Raw genomic sequence first — 21,988 nt, forward strand, 5'->3', positions numbered from 1 at the left:
AGTCTGAAACTGGCTTGGTGAGCCATAACACGGCCTTTTTGTCCACCCGCAGGTACAGCAAAGCAAATCTATCCAATCACAGGGGCGGAATTGAAGCGACTGTGTCTGCAACACCGCTTGCAGACATGCCGTGTGAACACGCTGGGACCATACAATTACCCCGCACTAACACCACCCTCTGTGCCTCAACAAAGAAAGAGAGAGAGGTGACGTGCAGAGGGGAGAAGAGGTGACGTGCGGAACACCGGCATCCCTTCCTGTGCACCTCATTCACAAAGGCCATCTGCCCCACATGATTCTCACCCAGCGAAACTGCAGATTTTGCCCAATACATAGACCCATCGCTTTCTTCAGTCACCTTGCAGGAGTTTTGAATGTCTGCCGCCGCCACTGTGCTGCATAGACAGGCACAGATTGCGTGTTTCCTTTCGGGCCTTCGTCTTAGTGCTCTTCACACATCAACCGCCGGCGATCTCTGTTTTTCCGCCACCAATTACTGCAGGCAACTCCTTGCTTCCCCCGCCATACTATGACGAGTCAATCTTCTATGCTAAGTTGAATTCACCTGTGGTTTTCCTCTTCGGCTCTTCTGGAGGATAATGACCCAGCCAGCCAATTATTCTACATGTGGCGACATGTCGCCACGCACTTGAGTGTCAGGCAAGGCATAGTATTGGGGAAAATGGAAAGGAACCACCTTTGGCACCCCACACGCTGAGCTTCCCCAAGGGGGCCATCGCTTTCGGGGCTGCACCGCTCCGCAAACATCCTGACTGAGGTGCTTCGTTCTATGTAAGCGCCCAGGCATCGGGCAGGCATTGAGGTGTATCGGCACGCTTGAAGGATATGCATTTTTGTTCACAAGTGCTGTACCAGGCCTAACAGGGAGCGCGGCACCAGCTGGAAAAATTTTCTGGGGAGGGGAAGAGGCTGAAGTCCGGTCAGCCCCCCTGGCTACGCCACTGGCTCACCAGCATGGGTCAAGGCTATTCACGCTGTGACCCTGTTTGTGTGTTGTAGTTGACAACGCTGCGGCAGGCCCTTCCCCGCCATGCCCGCGTCGTCCTCAGTGAGGCGGACCTCTTGTCTCTCTCGGGCTCGCTGGAAGGAGTGCCCCACATTCTCGAGGGCCAGGCTGCCAGCGGTGGTGAGGAGGCCATGGCACAAGATGTCCTGCTCTCGTCAGACTTGTCGGAGGACGCCACCTGCTCGGCGGTTGTCACTGTCTCACAGGTCGGTGTGCCCACGTTGCAGCACTCGCAGCTGTAGATGCTCACGTGTAGGCCACAAGTTCTCTCGTTTTCAAATACGTCTGATTCTTGGTGAGACTTAGTGTGACATGTTGTTCAACCACTTGACATTCAACGACCAATGCCAAAGGTCTTCGCTCATTTTGGTATTGTTTGCAGCTGCTAGTGACACATGCAAAGTTTGGCCGTATGTATCGGATTCCGTCACCAATTAAATGGGCACTAAAGAGGGCGTGGTGAAATTGTTTGAGACTGCTTTTTGTAGAGTGAGTCACGTGGGTCTCTGTTCCATGTGTAAATTTACTTCTGACTTCCAGACTACCTTTAAAATGGAAACGAAACAAGGTTACCGTTCCTTTTCACCAGCCAAGAAATGAAGCATTCAGTGATGTACTACTGCGTGTGGATTTCACACTCGCTTGGTCTTTCTGAAATGAGGTGAAACAAACAAAAAGAAAGTTTCACGTGCTCTTCAATTTTAATTATTTGTATTCACTGGGAAATTCCACGGCCACTGCCCTAAAGGAATTTAGCATATCATATTCATGTTTATGTTTGCGGATGCCATTTAAAGTTGTGAAATGCCAGGGGCTACCATTGCATCGAACAGGGAACACACAGCTGGTGTAGTTTTCATGCAACGACATTTGCTCGGCACAGGGTGGGTGGTGACCTCTGACAGCTTAGTTTTTAACAAAAGAAATGAACATGAAATAACTAACTAGCCAGAACTGCAACTTTACTATGTGACACTGCCGTTTATGTTTTCTGTCCTCCATGTTGCCTTGACAACATGGAGGGGTGGGACTCGTGCACCAATCGCGCTGTTTTTATACAGTGAAAATTTTGCTTCAAACTAAGCCATGCATAGAAAATTGGCTAAAATTGCACCAAACAGCTTCAACATCTGCACCGCAGCAGCGGCTGCGGTCAACAAGCAGATTCATTCACTGAAAAAGAATGCAGCCGTGCACATTCCATGCAACGGTGCCTCCCGCACAGTTTCTCGGTAATTTTTGCACTTATATTACAGGGCTTTTCGCTTCCAGCACTTAGCCAGCGTATGCACGAGGACTTTCGGCCATTGCCTCAATCGAGCTTTCTTTCCTCCATGATTTGGACAGTACAGGCATGGCCTTCTGGATACTTAGAGTGCCAGCCTTATTGCACCAAAGCTACTGTATAAGTCAGAATATAGGGCAAGATTTGTCATTAAAAAGTTTGCCGGAAAGCCAGCCCTCGTCCTATGTACCGGTAATTGGCTTAATTTTTTTTCGCATTTCTCGGCTGCAAGGTAAGGGGGTCGACCTATATTCTGACTTATACGGTAATTGACGGAGCCCGTTGTCTGTGGAGGCACCCAGTTCCCAGGTTTTATTTATGGCTTTGTTGATGCTTGCTCCTATTTCAAGTTGAGTTAACTCGGCGCCATCTGCTACGCAAAGGCATTTCTCTGCTTGCAAAAGCCCACGAATGGGCAAATTCAGGCATTGTGAGCCAGCAATGAAGTCAGATGCTTCATGCGTGGCACTAAGCAGCGTTTTGGTTTGCAGTTTCCATTGGAGTTTACCGCTTGGGGATGTTCCAGTCCTCACCCACCCATAGGAGTTGGTCATTTACTTCCACCCCTGCACCTCGCCATTCCCCTCCCTCTCTCATACATCCTCGCTCCTATCGCAGTTCTCCCCCTCCATTTTTCCATTCCCTTCAGGCTCCTCCCTTTTGCCCCCCTGCCACTACAATCTCGGTTCCATCCTCCTCTTCTCCTTCCTCCCTGTGTCCCACTTTCCCCTCTCCTTTCTCCCACTGTGCACCTCCTTCTCTCACCAATCACTTACCACTACCTCCCAGTGGGTCAGTAACTCAATATCACTGCTTAGCAGGCTCTCTTGTGGCTGATTCGAATGACCGACAGGCAGACTGACCAGTCAAAATCTTCACCTTTAGGTTGCCCAAGAAAGAGCGTCATCTAGGACTGTGGGGTTCCAGTGTCGTCTTACCCACTTATTTCCCTGTTTCATTTCTACCACGTTACATTGTAATCTTTTTAGGAATGGACCTTCACTGCTTGTTTGCATCACCCCTTCATGCAGTGATTGCCTCATTACATTTGTAAAAAGCCTTGACAACTTTTCCTTACAACCGCTGTTGCTGGCTGCCAAGTTTGAAGGCAGACGGTTACAACACCCTCGTAAACACACGGGAACCTGGGAGTGTAGTGCCATCAAAGTTAACGGCAAGATCCCTGGCATGGGGCAGGCGCAGTCAGTAATAATGGAAGCTATGGTACAGGAATATGATTGAGTAGGCTAAGTGCAGGGGCGTAGCCGGGTTTCGTGCCAGGCTGGGGTGCAGTTTAACTATCCTGATGAACCCCTCGAAGTCTCCTGCAGGCGCGGAACCTACAGTATTAAGGACATTTTTGCTCATATAAAGCTGAAAACAAGGGCTACGTCAACATCTAATCCCTGTTCCCGCTCCAGATTCTGTACATGTCAACATATACAGCCCGGCTGAATTTCGCACCGGATACACCGAGCAGCGCCGCGAAGCTGCCGAAAGCCGATCGAGGCAGGTTTTGCTGGCGGAACAGCACAGCCGGGAAATGGCGGAACAGCAGGAAAGGCCTCATGTAGGCATACATGTTGTCTGGACTTTAGCGTGTCATTCCTTGTCTTTACACTGGTACAAAGTATAATCACGTGACAGAGCATGTCACTGTATTTTGTTCAGTAAACTATCAATCCTTGATATGTATATTTTTCTACCAACATGGCATTTCATTGACTATTGCAGTTCAATAATTTCTGCTCTATGAAAAGCATTGGTCTGCCCATCTTGTATTTCCTCTACATCAACAAAAATGTACAATTCTGTTTATTGCGGAGCTTTGTCTTTTTGGCACTATTCCAGTTTCCTTGACCTCCCTCTTCGTTAGAATCAGCATTCTGTATTTGCTTAACCGGAATTTTACTGAAGCCATGTCTGTTCGATTCAACGGATAGAAATAGAATGAAATTTAAGAAACGTGGAACAAGCTCAACATTCAACAGCAGTGCAATAAGGTGTTCTGCTAAGCACAAGTTTACTATTCACGTTAGTAGCACAATAACAAAAAGGCGACTACTTAAGGACGAAGACGCACGTTTGCTAGCTTCACCGCCATAATATACGAATGTGCCGCATGTACAGTCCACTGCGATTCGAAGTTTATCGCGGAAAAGCTACTCTTTCAAATGAAGCAGACCGAACACCAGCTTTAGCAAATCTTCAATGCCAGTTTCATTATCGTTGGCTTAGATAAAAGGCAACCAAGTCCGTGCTTGATAACAACGAATGTAAAGCTGAAACCCAAAGGGTGGCAAGTCAGTCGTGCAAGCCATTGTTGTAGCATGGAACAGGCAACAAGGGAGAGAAGAGGGCGAAATCGTTATTTTCATGGTTCCGAAACGAAACCGTAGGACAGTGGCACGCATGGCCGCTCGATGCTGGCGCCATAACCTTCAAATCGTGCTCGACTGTACTTCATAGCTGATAAGGAAACTTATTAGTCCCTGTCCTAAAGGAAAATCTAAAACACACGAATCTTGATAGTAAACACCTAGTGTTGGCCTCCACTTCCGCCTAACAAACTTTGGGGACCGCGCGCCACTCACGAGCACACTCATGATCACGCTCACGAGTGCGTACCCGCATAACCGCCTGCTCTACAGACGAACAAATCACCCGTGGCCTACCCATAGACCGGCGAACAGGAATTTAGGTGATCATCATTATCATCATCATCATCTAAGCTCCTTAAGGTGGGCTTTACTGTTAGCGTTCAGCATACAAAAATTGCATGTTAAAGTCAGTTATTTCAAGCTGTGTTTGAAAAACAACGCGCAAGGAGCCTTGCCTACATATTTCCCTGTCCCATCTTTTGGTCGACCGCGCCCCCCCCCCCCCCCCTCGAAAAAAATTCCTGGCTACGCGCCTGGCTAAGTGGCATGGCGGCCTCTAGCTGAGGGCACTGCGAGCAAACTTATATATTGGTGGTGAGATGTTTGAGTGGCGCCCCCTGGCTCTGACGTCAGCTTAAAGGAGCCATGAAGAGAAAACACAAGTTTGGTTCATTCAAAAGATTGCCTCGTTAGAATCATACTGACACCACTTTTAACGTAAACTTCGGTCGAATAAGCCACATAATTAGGAAAAAAGGAAATGGCCATGCGACCCACTAGCTCATTTCCCGCAACAGAACCTATGATGTCACACGAGACAGCTCTGCGATTGGCGGAGGGCGGCAAAAGCAAACGAAAATTAGGCAGAGTATAAGCCTGCCGATCGAGCTATTTGCCTTAAATTTAGGGCACATTCTTTTTAAAGCCGTAAGAATGGTGGTAAGTGTAAGTTACGAAAGCACATGTTAACATAGAAGTACCGCTGCGTACTGCTGCTGTTGGTACTGCGCGCACTAGTCTTGTTTAGCTACCCTCCGCGGTGGCTCAGTGGCTAAGGCGTTGCGCTGCTGAGCACGAGGTCGCGGGTTCGATTCCCGGCCGCGGAGGCCGCTTTTCTGATGGAGGCGAAAAGCAAAAACGCCCGTGTGTACGAGATTTCGGCGCACGATAAAGATCCCCAGGTGGTCAAAATTAATCCGGGGCCCTCCACTACGGCGCGCCTCATCGCCTGCGTTGCGTCGGCGCGTTAAACCCTACAATCAATCAATCAATCAATCAATTATTCTTGTTTAGCTGCACAGGACTGCGGGGCTTTAGGGTTGTCTCAGAGGACACTGGCCGATTGATTGACGTGACGGTGTCTTACGTGAACATATTTGTCGAGCGAGCAGTATGTTTCACGAAACGATTTTTTCCCAGAACGAAAAAAAAGGCAGAAAACGACACGCCATGGTATGGTGGCGCCATCTAGGTTGAGTAACGTAAACAAACGCACGAATACCTCGATACCAACTCTGCCGTACAGGGTGGAGACACCCTTTGAACGGTCCCGTGCCGCTGCGATTGGGTCAACGTGCTCAGCGCGTTGTTCGTTTCGTTTCCCACGCGACCCAGCAACGCGAAACAGATACGTTGATTCAAACTTTGCCAGTTAACCGCGTTGCGGCGATACTTTTTTTGATACAATGACTTGCTTCGGCGGCGAGCGAGCGATCCAAAATGGCGGCCCCAGCGTGTACGTGTCTCTACCCTGTACAGCGGACGCGCGAATCAAGGGATCCTAGGCTGCAGAGCGGTCTGTGATGTCATTGCAGCTACGAAAACACACGATTTAGCGGGAAAATCAAAATTTTAACATAAATTGATTAATTTCTCAGTGAATAAAGCAGCGTTTGCATTCGAACAAGCGCTGGGGGCACTACAAAACACGAAATCTTTCGAATAACACAAACTTGTATTTTGTCTTCATGGCTCCTTGACTCTCACCGCTGTCATCTGCTGCACTTGCGCCACTGTCATCCACTTGTGAGGAGCAGCAGTGCCTGTGCTAGAAATCTCCCGCTTTGATGCTTTAGTGCATTGAAAAGCGCATTTCCAGTAATTCAGTTATTTTGCCAGCTTCTGACACCTCTGAATAATTTAAAGCTGTATCCCGCAGAAGTTCCCAACTCACAAGGTGCGAAAGACCAACTTTCTTCAGAGCATCGGTCAGATGATCATGTGTAACCCATCTTTTCTAGCTTATTTGCAAGGTTCAGTGCTCAAAGCTTCTCGATAAGTATTCAAAATGCATAGGCTTCCCTAAAGTATGTTTGAGATGCCCTTATGAAGACTCAACAGTCTGATGCTATGCGCCAAGCAGTGGGCCCCTACACACACACCGCACAGCAGGAAATAAAATGGCTGTCTTCTATTTCTTTCGTTGTTGTTAATTTGTACCAGATGAATATTTTTTCTGTGCTCAACGCATTAATTTTTCTGCACCAGCACAACCGCCTTAGACTTGGGGATGTTTGAGAAGCTCACAAAGTTCGTGTGGATATTTTCTTCAGGCTGTAAAGCATACAGTCATACCTCGGCAAAACTGGGCACCACTCACTCACACTCACACAGAAAAATATATTTTTCCTCAGGCATTCACTCACACTCACCAGTCCCCCTTACCACTCGCACTCACGCTTGCTACGCGCCTTCCACCAACTTGCACCCACTCGCGCTCACACTCACCAGTCGCCGTAACCAATCGCACTCACTCGTGCTCACGCTCACCACTCGCACTCACTCACACTTGCCATTCGCTGTCACCACTCACTCGCGCTTACCACTCGTCGTCTTTCCTCACATGCGAGTGTGTGCAGCAGACCCTCCATGAGTCATGAAACCGAACAGTATTAGTGCGTTACGGCGTCAGAAGGCCATCCAAATCATATTCCTAAATCAACACGCCACCAGCGAATTATTTCTAGGGTGCTCATTGGCAAGAGCTCAGTGACGACGTATTTCTGAAGCTAAATGCAATCCCGCCATTAACAACTATCACAGCGAGCAGCTCCTGCGACGAATAGCCAACAGCGAATACAAACGCAATAGTGGCACTCACACTCGCAAGTGGTGAGCAAGGCTTGTCGCGAGTGGTGAGCGGGGCTCACTGAGTGTGGTGCTCGCACTCACTCGTACTCACACTCGCCGGTCCAAAATGATGGTGAGGCTCACTCACCACTCATGAGTGGTGAGTGGGGAGTGTGAAGTGCACTCGTGAGGGAGCCTGCCGACCTATGCATACAGTACCATCTTTCGGTATGGCTGTGTGCAAAAAGGTGCATATCTGCAGCGTGCGTTGTTTATTCACATGCAAATGCAATGAGAAGGTTTGTGCTATGCCCCCCCCCCGCGAAACAGCGCAGACGACATTGTCCAGAGTACTCGAAGGCGGCTTTTGTGCCCCGAATTTCTATCGTAACCATCTTTATAGGAACAAACTGCATCTCAACCCAAACAGTTATAACATGATTATGGTGTTGAAGGCTTGATATACTCGCTAACAAATGCAATAAATAGTTACGTGCCAGGTTTCAGTATAACAAGAATTGAAACCGATGATTATGTCCAAGCAGCTCTTTATTGTTTTCCAACCCCTTCAGGCGTAAAGGACAAATCCTGGCCTACTCGGGATGGCGCTCGATGAATTGAAGAGAATTACTCTTACTTTCTTGTCATGGACTGAGAAGCCCGCCCACTAACCAGCTCGATTTTACTGTTAAAGTTTCCTCCTCCCCCTCCTCCTCCTCTTCCCACACCCTTGAGTGCAGTTTTATTATAATGCATATCTGAATATACGGAAGAGATGGCTGTGGGAAGTATTCCTCAAAGTCTGTGGGAAGAAGTATTCCTCAAAGTCTGAACAAACATAGTGTTACTGTATTTTTACTGTAGACGTGACTCGTTTGGCTCAATAAGCCTCCATACTGGTTAGAAGCCTGGTATAAAACGTGCACTCGACTGCACACACAGTGGGTTATTTGGAACTCGACCTACAAATTTTTTGCGCCTTGTAGTGCATGTTGGCAAACTTTCATGCCATGACAACATAAAGTGATGTGATACAATACTTTTGAGCTTTCGGCAAGGTTGCAAAAACTGTTTTACCTTACATACGATTACCGGGAATCGTAATACCTTCTGCCAAAGCCGACAACCCCGAAGGCCTGGAATTTGTTTTGGTGTTGCATTCTCGCTTGTCGGTTATTAGACTCTGGCTGTTCTCTTTGTTCGAAAGATTGCTGAATACAGAAGCTGATGCCTAGCTCCAACTCTTCGGGCTCCACACAGGACCAGCTTCGCAAGGAATGGGGCGACACCGGCAATGTTTCTTCCGGAGCGGTATCAAAACCTATACTTCACAACACCTATAAAATCTCGCCTTGAGCTAGTGTATGCGATTTTAAGTCTTTTATTGTGATAAAGAGTTACACATACGCAAAATCTGGCAATGTTCGCATACACAAAATCTGGTGCGGACAAGCATCAAAAGTTAACCGAGCGCAAAGAAACTGCCAGGAGAGCGAGCCCGAGTGAAGCAGATGACAAATGCAAGAATCCCTAAGCCAACGTCACGAAGACGCGCTTCGCAGAGCCGCCCATGGTCGCACTCACCGCCAATAGTAAGGAGTTTCATTCGTAGCTACAATATAAGAAGTTTCACTGCCTCGTATTATAGCCCGAACAAATGGCAGCACCCGTGAATAGGGTGCCTCGATTCCTGCGTGCATCAGAACTGTCGGAACGTCGGATCCGATTGACACGGGCGGCCTTACTGCCTGACGTACCATGTTAAGATTGGCTCGTGGATCGATGGAACTTTGCGGAGGCAGTCAGTGCATTACAGCAATTTTTACTGTTGAGAGCTTGTGACTATGTACGCCTGAACAGTAAAGATTAGCAAACGTAAGTATTTTTTTGTTCAAGGATAGAAATTGGGGCTTCAGGATGCCGTTACATTTTTGCGCATCCGCTTTTTTGTGCTCCGCTGTTACGAGCTGCAAAAGTAAAAGGGCAAGGGTCGACAAGGTGGTTCTAGATGGTATCGGTCATCACCGCTTCGTACATTAAAAGCTCGTTAAAAGAACCACAAGGGGAAGCCATCTCAGTTCGAATAAAGAGAGTTCAAACCATGTAGTAAGATAAAGAGGAGCGCCGACTGTGGCCCAGGAGAAATCATTTGCGGGGTCCGATAATGTCCTCTTCGGCGCCGGCCACCCAGCATTCTCTTTGCTCTCTTCCTCCTTCACACCCCCTCTCGTCGTCGGGTAATCACACGCTGCCACATACGTGACGTCCGCGTATTTCCTATCGGGGAGCGTTTAGTCAGACATAATCAAGGCCGGCTGAAAAATATCTTTCCAACCAGCACATCTAAGATGCAATCACACCACGATGATATCGGCAACACCAAACAAAAAATGAGCAAGTGTAATATCACACACCACAACATGCAATCTAGCCTGATTCCTATTTCAGCACCTGAAATGGACAACTGCCGCCTTCTAGTGAATATAGTATGATGCTGTCAGCGTGATTAAGCAACCCAAGAATATCCAACTCAATCGTCATTTTAACCCACTTCGTAACTTACGGCTCGATGGTTACTTTCACTGTTCGGTCGTGTAATGTTGTCAATGCCGCCAGCGGATAACACCAGATGCATTGCTGAGCAACGTGTTCTGATGTACTGGTTTGTGAAAATAAAGATGTTCTAAAATATAGAGCCAAGACGGATAGTGACCTATATTCCGTCATAAGAAGTGCTTGCATATTTTGTCTTGCGCCTTTAATTATTTTTACACTTGCTGATACCTATGTGCGTGCACATGCTCCTTAATCAATCCTTATCGTATCTTTGCCGTAAGACAACTTCATTTTGTCAGGTACCAGTTACCCAGGAGGTGCTGTCAAGCAAGCCCATCAAGCCATGCATAGTAGGCGGGCGACAGATGCGAAGCAGCACCAATACGTGCCCAGAACAAACGTTGCTGAACCAGATGACAAATTCGTCCGTACCGCGTCCCGCCGTCGCGGACAGGATGAGATCAAGCGCTGGCATGCAGGGAAGGCTGGGTAATTGTGCCCATTCGTAGCGCCATCTACCTGTGCTCCGTAAGTTGGGAACATTAGCGGACCGTGTGAGATAGCCGAGTCGACGCTTCTGTTATATCTATCTTTCTCCATGGTTCGAATTCATTGAAGTGAAGAATAGCAACAGTACAGTGTGACTGGGAAGCACTAGGGCATGTCAACACTTCAGCCATCATGCTTGAAAATGTCCGTGATTTCAATCTGCTTTTAGTCCTTGAAGGCGGCAGCCAGAACTTTTTGCCCTAACGAGCGAAGGTAGCAGATAACCCCCTCTCCGCCTTCCTCAGAGCTGAAGGAGAGGCTAGCGGCATTCCATCCGGCCATGACTTCCGAGCAGATGGTTGCATTAATTCGTGCTCCGTCCTTCTTTTCCTCGTCACTGATAGCAACAGGTTCTGTGTTTCTGACCTAAAAAATGGTGTGCCCATCTGTCCGCGCTCTACTAGAGTATCCTTTTAGTACATCCTAGCACTAAACACCACTGCACTCACGCCCACATTGATGTAGTCTTCAAAGAATAAGTCCTCCAAGACGTAACATACACCAGGGTGACTTCAGATTGGTTTTACCCAACTTTCTGTTTTGGAGGCAATGCAGCCTCGTGTGCAGTCAGCGGGAGCATTTCTCTGGCCTTCTGGCAAGCACTAAGCCGCTGGCGCATTGACGCGTTGTTTGAATTATTCATGGTGGAACCTTCTCGCATTAATTGATGGGCTTTTTTATACATAGACTTCTGTGGAGCTTGGCCGGGCCAAATCGTACAGTTCGAATTATCCATAAATTCGAATGATTGAAGTCCGAAATAAAGAGCTTTTTTTTTATATGTATCAGATAGTGGGTCGCCGTATCTTCGCTAGGACACTGGTTTTCGGCATGCTTAGAGGTTTACGAAGGTGTCACCAGTCCAGAAAGTGTAGTAGCACCGGAAATGTGGCAAACATTTTAATGCAGGTGCGTCGTTTATGCTAGCACAAAATGTGAGCTGGTTTTTTCTGCTCTCACAAATGTTATTGCAGTATACCTATTATATAGAAGCTTAAGGTGAATTTCTGCTGTCGTCACCAAAATCGCCATGATGTTAGTATTGTAATGAAGGGCAATAAGGCCGCAGATGCTGTGGATATGAGTGAAAGTGTGCAGAGACCGTCAAAGATGGTGGCTCGATCTCGCGCGCTTCAGAGGAAAGTGGAATGAAAGCGTGCCATCTTCCATCATCGACAAAGCTGCTGGGGCGTCCTCCAGTGGTGGCTGCATTTGGCACAGCCGCGAGTGCCTAATCTTGAAAGTGATAGTGCCAGGGGCTCGTGGCTTCTTGTGCACTATGATCTCGCTGCTTGTAGCGAGGGGCAGCGTGATGGACAATCTGCTCGCTGCTTCTACGTTCTTCCACACGCCGGAATGAGGTGTTATCGTGTTTGTCATTCCACACGCCAGAGTGAGATGTTATCATGTTCGCCTGTGGGTGCGAGACACCATGCTCGTTAAATTTGTTAGTAAGCAAATGATTACCAGGTTTTACAGCTTATAAAACTATCATCTTTGTTTTGCGTACCTGTCTAGTGAATTCTTTAGCGCAATCGATGCTTTGCCTAACTGCGGCATTTTTTGTTGAAAGGAGCATAACTTTATGGTCTCCTTGAGTTCGTCTGAATGGAAGTTGGCTGCATATGTGACAGAAACTTCTTATAGAATTCACATGGTTGTGTGTTGGTTTTTGGTGACCAAGCTCAACAGAACTGTGCTAGATGAAGGGTGATGGAAAGAATGGTGCAATACCTTTGTGGTGTGAGCCCGGTGTGGACGAGTCTGAGGCCGTATGCATAAATTTTAATTCCACAATTTCATGTGTTCAAGGCTAACTGCTCCATAGAAACGTTTATTCCTCCTCCAGCTATGTAGCAGCAAAGTGCCGTACTTTATTTTTATTTTTTATTTATTTATTTATTTATTTTCATTTTGTGGTGACTCAAAAATATGCATATTAATATATACACTGTCATCAAAATAAAATGCTAGTTAAAAGTCAGCACTGTAATTTGCTTCTTTTCTGCTTTGTGTGTCATCCTTGTGCTGTTCTGTTTGAATATGTAGTTACAAATGGGTGTTATCTTTAATAAAACTGAAATAAAAGAACAGCCAGAAAGCTAACAATCAAGTCGCTTCTGAATCACTCCTTGAATTGACCAACTAGGGGCTGTGAAAGTCGCATGATTGTGCCCAATCATATGGTTTGCACTGTTTTTGTGTTTCTCACCTTGAAGAAGCTGAAGATTGCACATGCCCTAGTTTGAAGTAGAAATTTTGTTAATGTACATTCGTGGGACGTGTTTGCATTGGAAGGGGATTTTATGCCTTTCTTCGCAACCTGTATCAAAGTTGCCTTAAATAGTAAACAAATGGAGTGAGAATGATTTGCACCTTGCAGTAACATTTTTTTTCAATCTGCTCTGGTTAAAGGGGGCACATGGGTTTTTGGGAGCAAAAAATTGCCCAAAAAAGCATTTTTTTAGGTATCACTCTTATCTTGGTATGCACAGTATTTCCACCGATAAGTTAGTACTTGAACAGTACCAGGTACTTACAAGAGCAGTACAGGCTCGATTACTACTAAAAAATAATTTTTCCATAATTTCCCACTTCTTCGCCACGGGTGGCGGTGTCTCAGCAATAGGAAATTCTCAAGAGGTAAATCCCAGCATGTGGTGCAGCTAAACAGTTTTTTTTTTTTAGTGAAGCTGAATGAAGCAATAAGGGGAACAAATTTTGTATTTTATGTTTCAGTAATTGTTTAATTAGCAATGTTTATACTTTGATAGCAGCAGTACTTTAGTCCAAAAGTTAGAATTGATGTAAGCTTGTATGTGATTGTCAAACAAAAAGCTGCTTCCAAAATTGCATTCTTCACAACTTCGAGTATCTATTCATGCCTTGCTGTTGATTCCTTGTTGAATTGTTTTTTTTTTTTCTATTCTCAAGAACAATCATGAAAAGATTTTTTAATTATGTTGGAAGCTAATTTTCTTACATCAAAACTTATTTGATATTTGAAATCAGTTAAAATACTGAACCAGTGCATGAAGTTTCATTGAAATTGGGTTGAAAGCAGAAAAAAATTTTCTAAAGGGCTGTTAAACAGGTTAATGTAAAACTTCGGGTGCCTTTGGTAATAAGGGGCATTGTCCCAGAAATCTCCTCTCACAAAAATTTTTAGAAGCATTCAGTGTTGTTGGAGTCAAAAAAGATACCTTTTATGGCCTCTGTGTTGGGATAGTCTGCTCATCAGGTTACAGAGCAAAGCTCCACTCATCGGGCCCTCCAGTATTCCCTCACGCTGCATTTTCTTTTTCTCCGTGAGACAGGTGCCTTTTACTTTCGGGCACTGCAGCGCTGCTTGCATAGCTCGGGCCTCTGTGCTTCATGCTAGGCTGACTGCAGCGTGCTGCATAGTTTCTTTCAGGAAAGTCCTGTGGAAGGTCTTATAGGTGAGGCCTTCAGAGTTGCATTCCCATAGGAAGTGCAACTTTGTAAATAGTGAAGGTAGTTCTGTGCATGTTGAATAAGGCCAGGGGGGCCAGGGGTTAATGTGTCACGCTTTATTATTCATGTCTTATTTAAAGGCAGCCAAGCTGTCTTTGTAGAGGAAACCCCACGTGTTGATGAAATTTAGTCTGTGAGAATAGCTGCCTTATGCTGTGCCTGGCCTTCTGCACAGGCGACCATGGAAAGCAACCAGGCTGAGCCCAACAGCAGCCCAGCTTCCTCCCTCTCTGTCTACGCTCAGCCACTCGGCACTGGGACGGCAACAGGACTTGCACAGGACTTGGTATCCGTGGAGAAGTTGGCCGCTGGTGTGAGTTGGGAACAGTGGCCTTGGCCTTGTTGCATTAAACCTCCCTTGCATTAGTAGCTAGCAACCAGCACGAAAGTTTAAAAGAGAAGTGCAGGAGTGGAAGTGCTGCTCCATTTGCTCCATGCTGCTCCAATTTACTTCTCTTGCTCCATCCTGCTCCAAAAGGCAGTATTGCTCCGAAATTGCTCCAAAGTGCCGCCACAAGATGTGAGGCAATTTTGAGGTGATGTTCAATGCCAATCGCATTGAGCACGGAGCAGTAGGGACGTATCCATTCAGCTGTCATTCACAACGGGGCGTGCTCCAGCTAACTCCCTAAAGGACCTACCCTGGCGGCGCTGTTTCACTGGACTTGGGAGTGACCTTGGGGTGTGGGTGATGTGCGAACTTTGGCCCAAAATACAACTTCACCACACAGCGTGCTGCACCGTGGTGCATGCGTCAGCACCAGCCGCCATTGCAATCTTTCCGCTTAGTGTAAAGAGCAAAAATTACAGTAGTTTTTATTGTTCAGTCGGACCCACGCCATTTTATCTTATCAAGAGCGTGCTTGCCATTCCAAAGGTTAGATGCCGCTTTGCCCTGTCCACCAGGATGAGGTAAAAGGCAATGCCCTGGCACAAGTGAGAGGGGAAGGTCTGTTAAAGGGACCCTGCAGCACTTACCATCGACTACTAGGGATGTCTTTTGGGGTAAAGTCTATTGTTCCAGCAATCTCCTCCCGCAAGAATTATGAAAATCCGTTCACTATCACCGAAACTACGCACGATAAGAAATCGCGCATAATCGTTTTCTCTCAACTCGACCCCGGACAACGCGACGAAAGCTGCGCGCTCTCTCCCGTAGAGGGGGGCGGCTTGCGGTGTTCTCTTCGGCGGCCTTCAATATATCACAGGCCGGGGAGTTTTCTCCTTTTCTCCGCAACATGGAGGGGCCTATTTCGGGTCTGGTGCCGCAATAAAAGCAAGCATGGGTGCCTGCTCGCAAGCGCGCGCTCGGGCTGTTAGGGCATTTTTGAAGCAATAAAAATGTGTTGCCGAGTGGTCCCGTTGAAAGGGAAGTATTGAGCTCATCACTCAAACTCCACGCGCACTCAAAACACAAAAGAAACGGCAAAACTGTGCCTACAGGTTCAGGCATAGAAGAGGTCCGTACACAGCCCTGACGACGGCGAAATGGGAGAAATTAGCCGCGAAGTTGACCAGTGACAGCCGATCGGACAGCCATGGCCTCAATGGCGTCATTTAGGCCATGCCAGGGGTGCATAATGAGGAGAACTGAAGAGAGCGCGGTTGGTTTTTCCACGTCTTTCACAGCGCTTTGCACGCTAACCGCTTCACGTGCACGTGTAATATTTGGCTCAGGTATTCCTGGCAGTGTAATCTAAACGTCGCGCATGTTTACTTGCACTGCTCAAAGAGTGTTGCAGGGTCCCTTTAAGTTAGCAACTATGTGCAAGTAATCAGCTCCGCAGGTTCTTGCCCAACGCCGCCTGTTTCTTGCCGGTGGGGGGTTTAATGGGATTGGTGGGAGGTGCATCCTCTCCCCCGTGTCTCCCTCCGGAAAGCCTGCTGTTTACGCTCGAAAAAAAAAGTTGATAAACACTGGTACATTCGTTATTTGGATAAACACCGTGCACTTGCACAGTATTTTTGCTTAGTTAGAAGCATGTACCTATATTACTTGGTCAATAGTTCGAATAATATGATAGGATATTTTTTACCTTTGTTTTGTGGCGGTGAACACATAATTATTTTTACTTTCTCTGGAATCTAGTCAGGTTTAGTTTATATTGTCTCTAGTTTCCTTTTAGTTTCTCTTCCCCTTAATTTCTTCCTTTCTTACATTTTTTTTATTCCTCTATAGTCTTGTTAGGTGTAGAATGAAAGTAAACTTTCTATCTCAAGTGCAAGACAGACCATTGGGCCTAGCTCTGGTCTTAATTGTTTCACATGGCTGCACTTGTGTTGTTTCTCACTTGTCTGAAGTCTAGTTAGGTGCAGCTGTTTAAAGCATTGCTTATCTCTATAGTGTTTTCTTGGTGATTGCTCTGTTAGCTGTGATGCTTTTATTCTGGTAACGTATACTTTTCTAACTTGCCGAAAAATTGGCCTGCTCGGTATTAATCGAATCTTGAGTAAAAGCCCCCCCCTTTTTTTTTGTGCATACCAGGAATGAAAAACTGCAAATAAATGATGTTTGGCTCTATAAATCTGCTTCAGAACAGACTTGAACTGCTTCAAAATTCACCTTTTGGTTCTCCAGAGCTGCTCCAGAACTACACTTTTTAGCTGCTCCAAAGCTGCTCCAAAACCGCATTATTCTTGCTCCCTGAGCTGCTCCAAAAGGCTCAAGCTCGCTTCCACCCCTGGAAGTGATAAAGCATGCATGGTATTGCTTGTTTCTTGCCCCAGTAAGGTTCATTTACCACCAGCAAACTTCTGCTTACTACTGGCGCTAATACTGGAAATAAATAAAGAGCTATTGGCGGTGAGCGCGACCACGGGCGGCGCTGCGAATCGCGCCTCCGTGACGTCGGCTTAGGGATTCTCGCATTTGTCGTCTGCTACACTCGGGCTCGCTCTCACTGCTGTTTCTTTGTGCGAGGTCGACGTCTGGTGCTTGTCCGCACCAGATTTTGCGTGTGCGTAACTTTTTATCATTATAATAGACTTAAAATCGCATGCACTAGCTCAAGCGTGAGTTAGTGTATAGTTTTGGGTACTGCTACGGAAGTAAGCATTGCCGGCGTCGCCCCATTCCTTTCTAAACCGGCCCTCTGTAAAGCGCGAGGTGTCTGAGCTACGCATCAGCTTCTTTATTACGCAATCTTTCGAATAAAGGGACAACCAGCTGATAGCAAGTGACAACAGCGAAAGTACAAGACCAAAACAGAATCCAGGCTTTCGGCGCTGTCGACTTCGGCAGAAGGCATTACGATTCCCGATAATTATATGCAAGGTAAAACAGTTTTTGCAACTTTGCCGACTGCTCAAATGTATTGTATCACATCACTTTACGTTTTCGTGGCATGAAATATGCCGATATGCACTATGGGCTGCGAAAACCGTAGGTTGAGTTACACCAGGCTTCTAACCAGTATTCATGTTTATTGATCAAAATGAGTCACGTGTACGGTAAAGATACAGTAACACTATGTTTGTTCAGGCCTGCAGGGATATTTCAGTATATTTAACACAGCCATATCTTCCCAATATTCAGATATGCGTTATAGGAAAGCTGTACTCAAGAGAAAGAGGAGGAGGATAAGGAGGAGGAGAAACTTTATGTACACTAAAATCGAGCTGATTAGTGGACCGGGTCCTCAGTCCAGGACCAGAGAGTAAGAGCAATTTTCTTCCATTCCTAAAACGCCATCCTGGGTAGACCAGGATTTCTTTACGCCTGGAAGGGTTGGAACAAAATAAAGAGCTGCTTGGAAATATTCATCGGTTTCGATTCTTGTAATATATACACGTATACTATTTGTTGCGTTCTTTAGCGAGTATACCAACCCTTCAACACCGTGATCATGTCCTAATCGTTCGGGTTGAGAGTCAGTAAGTTATGATAACGATGGTTACGATATAAATTCGGAGCAAAAAAAGCCACCTTCGAGTACTCTGGACAACGTTGCCTGGGCCGCGTCCGCTGGAGTAGCATAAACCTTCTCATTGCATTTGCATGTAAATAAACAACGCACGCTGTGGATATACTCCTTTTTGCACACAGCCATAACTAAAGCCAATTTGTGAAGAAGGGAATGTATGCCATACAGCCTGAAGAAAATATCCCCACGATCTATGTGAGCCTCCCAAACACCCCCAAACCTACTGATAAGACGCTTGTGACGGTGCAGAAAAATTAATGCGTAGGGCACAAAAAAAAAAACATTCACTGATACAAGTCAACAGCAACGAGAGAAATAGAAGACAGCCGCTTTATTTTCTGCTGTGCGATGGGTGTGTAGGGGCCCGCTGCTTGCTACGTAGCATCAGACTGTTGAGTCTTCATAAAAGCGTCTCAAAAATACTGTAGAGAAGCCTACGCATTTTGAATATTTATCGAAGAGCTCTGAGCGCTGAACCTCGCGAATAAGCTAGAAAGGATGAGTTACACATGATTTTCTGACCGATGCACTGAAAAAAAAATGTTCTCTCTCGCATAGTGTGTTGTAAATTCGTGGGGGATACAGCTTGAAATTATTCATAGCTGTGAGAAGCTGGCAAAATAACTGAATTACTGGAAATACGCTTTACAATGCAATAAAGTATCAAAGCGGGCGCTTTCTAGCACAGGCGCTGCTGCCCCTCACGAGCGGAGTGTAGCAGACGACAGTCGCGCGCGTCCCTAAGCTGACGTCAGAGCCAGGGGGCGCCACTAAAACATCTCACCGCCAATAGGGCAGGGTGTAGCTGAACTATCAGATTTTTTTTGTGTTCATGCAATGTAGTGCAGACTTTTTATCCATACGAAATTGTTTTCAGGAATTAGTACTGTGTTGCGTAGAAGACTGTAGTTCATACCACAAGCTAGCTGCAGCACTGTGGAAGCTACGTTGTTGTCAATAGTGCGCCCACTGAGGGCGACTAACTCGCCGTGAAGGGGCTCCTGAAAGGACATTCCCTTCTCCCCTCTCGGCAAGTGGCACCGCAAGGCCCCGGCGCCTTTTGTCGTTTCCTTCGCGGTGAATTAGGCGCCCTGAGGGGGACAACAATGTAGCCTCCACAGTGCTGCAGCTAGCTTGTGGAATGAACTATAGTCATGGGCTGTTGGAGGTGTCGATAAATAGCTGTCACGTAGTTTTTTTTTTTTTGTCACATTTTCTTTTAGCTTTCAGTGTAAACAAAATAGAGGGACGATGTAGGAACATGTGTGACCAATTGCACCCGCGAAGTGCCGTTTCATCAATCATTATTTTTAGGAGATAAACGTATGATATCCAACAAATAAGTGTTTCGCTACCTGCACAGAGTTGGGTTTTTAAAACTCATCTATAGCAGAATCTCAATATACGAATCACGCGGGACCGCGAAAAATATTCGTATCATCCGAAATTCGTATGAACCAACACAGACCAAAAAATTGAGCACCAAAAAAAAAAATGTTTTCGTTTATTTCTTTTATTACTTTCACGTGAAGAAATCTGTGGTGTTTTTCTGTACTATTGTGTGTAACCTCTTAGTAGTGCATTGAGGCTCTCACACTTTCATTCTGTTTAGCATTTACATGCTCAACCATCATCTTTGACCTACTATATGCTTTATTTTATACACCTGCTAATGTAAATGAATCACCTCTTCAGTGCATCTTGTTCACAACCATTTCAGATGTTTCAGACAGCCATATGCACCTTCAAATGTAAATGCATGAGTTTCAGGGCAGTGCAGACCGCAGTTAAACGGGACACGTGAGTGTATCTTATGCTCAAAAGGTGCCTCCTACAGGCACTCAGAAGCAGCACATGGCTGGCGTATTGACTTTTTGAGTTCCTCCAACCGTGCCGAAGACCAAAAAGGCTAAGCACAGGAGTGCCCCTACACATCAGCCTTAGCAAACATTCTGAAAGGGGCAATTGACACACTCTTGGGTTTCTTTTAATGGGGGACTGCACTGTACAGGTCCGTGCAGAAGTAAACAAAGCATGGGAGCGGTGGCCGAATGGCATTGCAGCGCCGCCTAGCAAGGCTGACAAAAAACAACGCCCGATGTTCTGGAGATGCGTGCATACGGCCCGTCTGCCTCATCTAAAACGGTTAATCAGTGCTCTGCTGGCGTGTCTGACTGGGTGTGACAATTTTTAAAGGATAGGGCTTGGGTGTACAAGGCCGCTCACAGCCATTAGCAGTGACCAAATCTGCCACTGTTGGGTTCGGGGAGGGTACGCACTGAAAAACATGCCTCGTTGCACCTTGTTGAAAACGTGCCTTGTTGCAGAAATTATAAAAAATTGAGTGCTTTTATAATGAATGGGCTTCTTTTTTTTTTTAACAAATTGTAAATATAATGTATACCTGGCTTAAAGAAAAAAATTTGGGTATGTTCGTTGTATATACAGGGCGTTGCAACAGTAACTGAGTCACTTTTAAAGTTTTTTTTTTTTTGTTTTTTTTTTTTTCTTCCCCAGAAAACCACTCATTCATTCGCAATAAACTGAAATTTTGCATGGATGTCTCATTTTATGGTCTATTTTGTTTAACACCAAGATCTGCGATGGCACTGACAGGATTGTTGAGAAACTGAATCAATGCGATTTTCACCTAGTAGAGCCCAACCTCTTTGAGGGGAAAATGAAGGCCGCTTGCCTTCACCGAAGTAAAATGCTTTGTGAAAGGCAAAGCATTTTATCTCAGCAATGATAGGCGGTGCTGCCATTCCACATCGTGGGTGCGTTATGTCTGAAGGAACGAAAAGGTGGGATTGACCTTGACTTCTGTTGGTTCTGCTGATGATGGAAAGCAAAAACATCCGTGTGCATACAATATTTTGGCCCCATTATAGAACTCCAAAATTGTCAAAATTTATCCGTCTGGCTACAATGAAGGTAGCAACGCCAAGTTTCCCGCTCTCCTACCTTCTCCTTGGCCCCTGTAGCCTCACACATCTACCACCCTCCCCCGTGCCGTGAATGCCACTCCGGGTTTGCCCACCAGAGTAGCCAGAGTCTCCTTTCCCGCTTATGAATGCTTCCACTCGTTTCTTTCTCATATGCCTACCTGTTGAGCCTCGGCTGGTGCCGTCTTGGTGCAGGAGGGCGCAGTGATTGAGATGCTGCCCTCGAGGAACCTGATGTCCTCGGAGCTGCAAGTCCAGGTTGACGGCAAGGGCGTTGAGTTCATAGTATCCAACACAGCGGCGGAGCTCAAGGACACCCCACAGCCTGCCGTCCACACTGCCACCATGACTCTCGGCAGGGGCAAGCGGCGCAACCAGGTGGCAGCTGCAGAGACGGCCACTTCACAGAAGGGGGTGAGGGTCTCTCTCTCTCTCTCTCTCTCTCTCTCTCTCTCTCTCTCTCTCTCTCTCTCTCTCTCTCTCTCTCTCTCTCTCTCTCTCTCTCTCTCTCTCTCTCTCTCTCTCTCTCTCTCTCTCTCTCTCTCTCTCTCTCTCTCTCGTGTGTGTGTACGTGCGTGCACGCGTGCATGCTAGTACTAATAGTGTCACTTTGTACAAACTTGGCTTTGTCTGTGCGAAGCCTCAGCAAATGTAGACAAGAGGACAGAATGGTGAGGAGGATTGAGAGAGGGTGGTGGGTGAATTCAGTCCATTAACACAACTCCGTCACTCAACCAGAATCACTCTGACAGCGCAAA

The 21,988-nt window shown here is 46.4% G+C and overlaps 1 protein-coding gene across 2 annotated transcripts in view; it reads left to right on the forward strand.

Moving 5' to 3' along the window:
• Positions 1–21,988, forward strand: part of LOC144155371 (zinc finger protein 341-like) — a 60,687-nt gene that overhangs the window by 13,141 nt on the left and 25,558 nt on the right. The window contains exons 4-6 of one of the 2 annotated variants that reach the window (XM_077686750.1): positions 1,021–1,233; positions 14,538–14,675; positions 21,426–21,644. In XM_077686750.1, the coding sequence (XP_077542876.1) occupies positions 1,021–1,233; positions 14,538–14,675; positions 21,426–21,644 (570 nt within the window). The remainder of the gene's footprint in view (positions 1–1,020; positions 1,234–14,537; positions 14,676–21,425; positions 21,645–21,988) is intronic. The other variant, XM_077686751.1, reaches the window with a different exon arrangement.

Source organism: Haemaphysalis longicornis, unplaced genomic scaffold (assembly GCF_048455015.1).
Source record: "Haemaphysalis longicornis isolate Haplotype H1 unplaced genomic scaffold, Haemaphysalis longicornis Haplotype H1 scaffold_1, whole genome shotgun sequence".
Classification (NCBI taxonomy): domain Eukaryota; kingdom Metazoa; phylum Arthropoda; class Arachnida; order Ixodida; family Ixodidae; genus Haemaphysalis; species Haemaphysalis longicornis.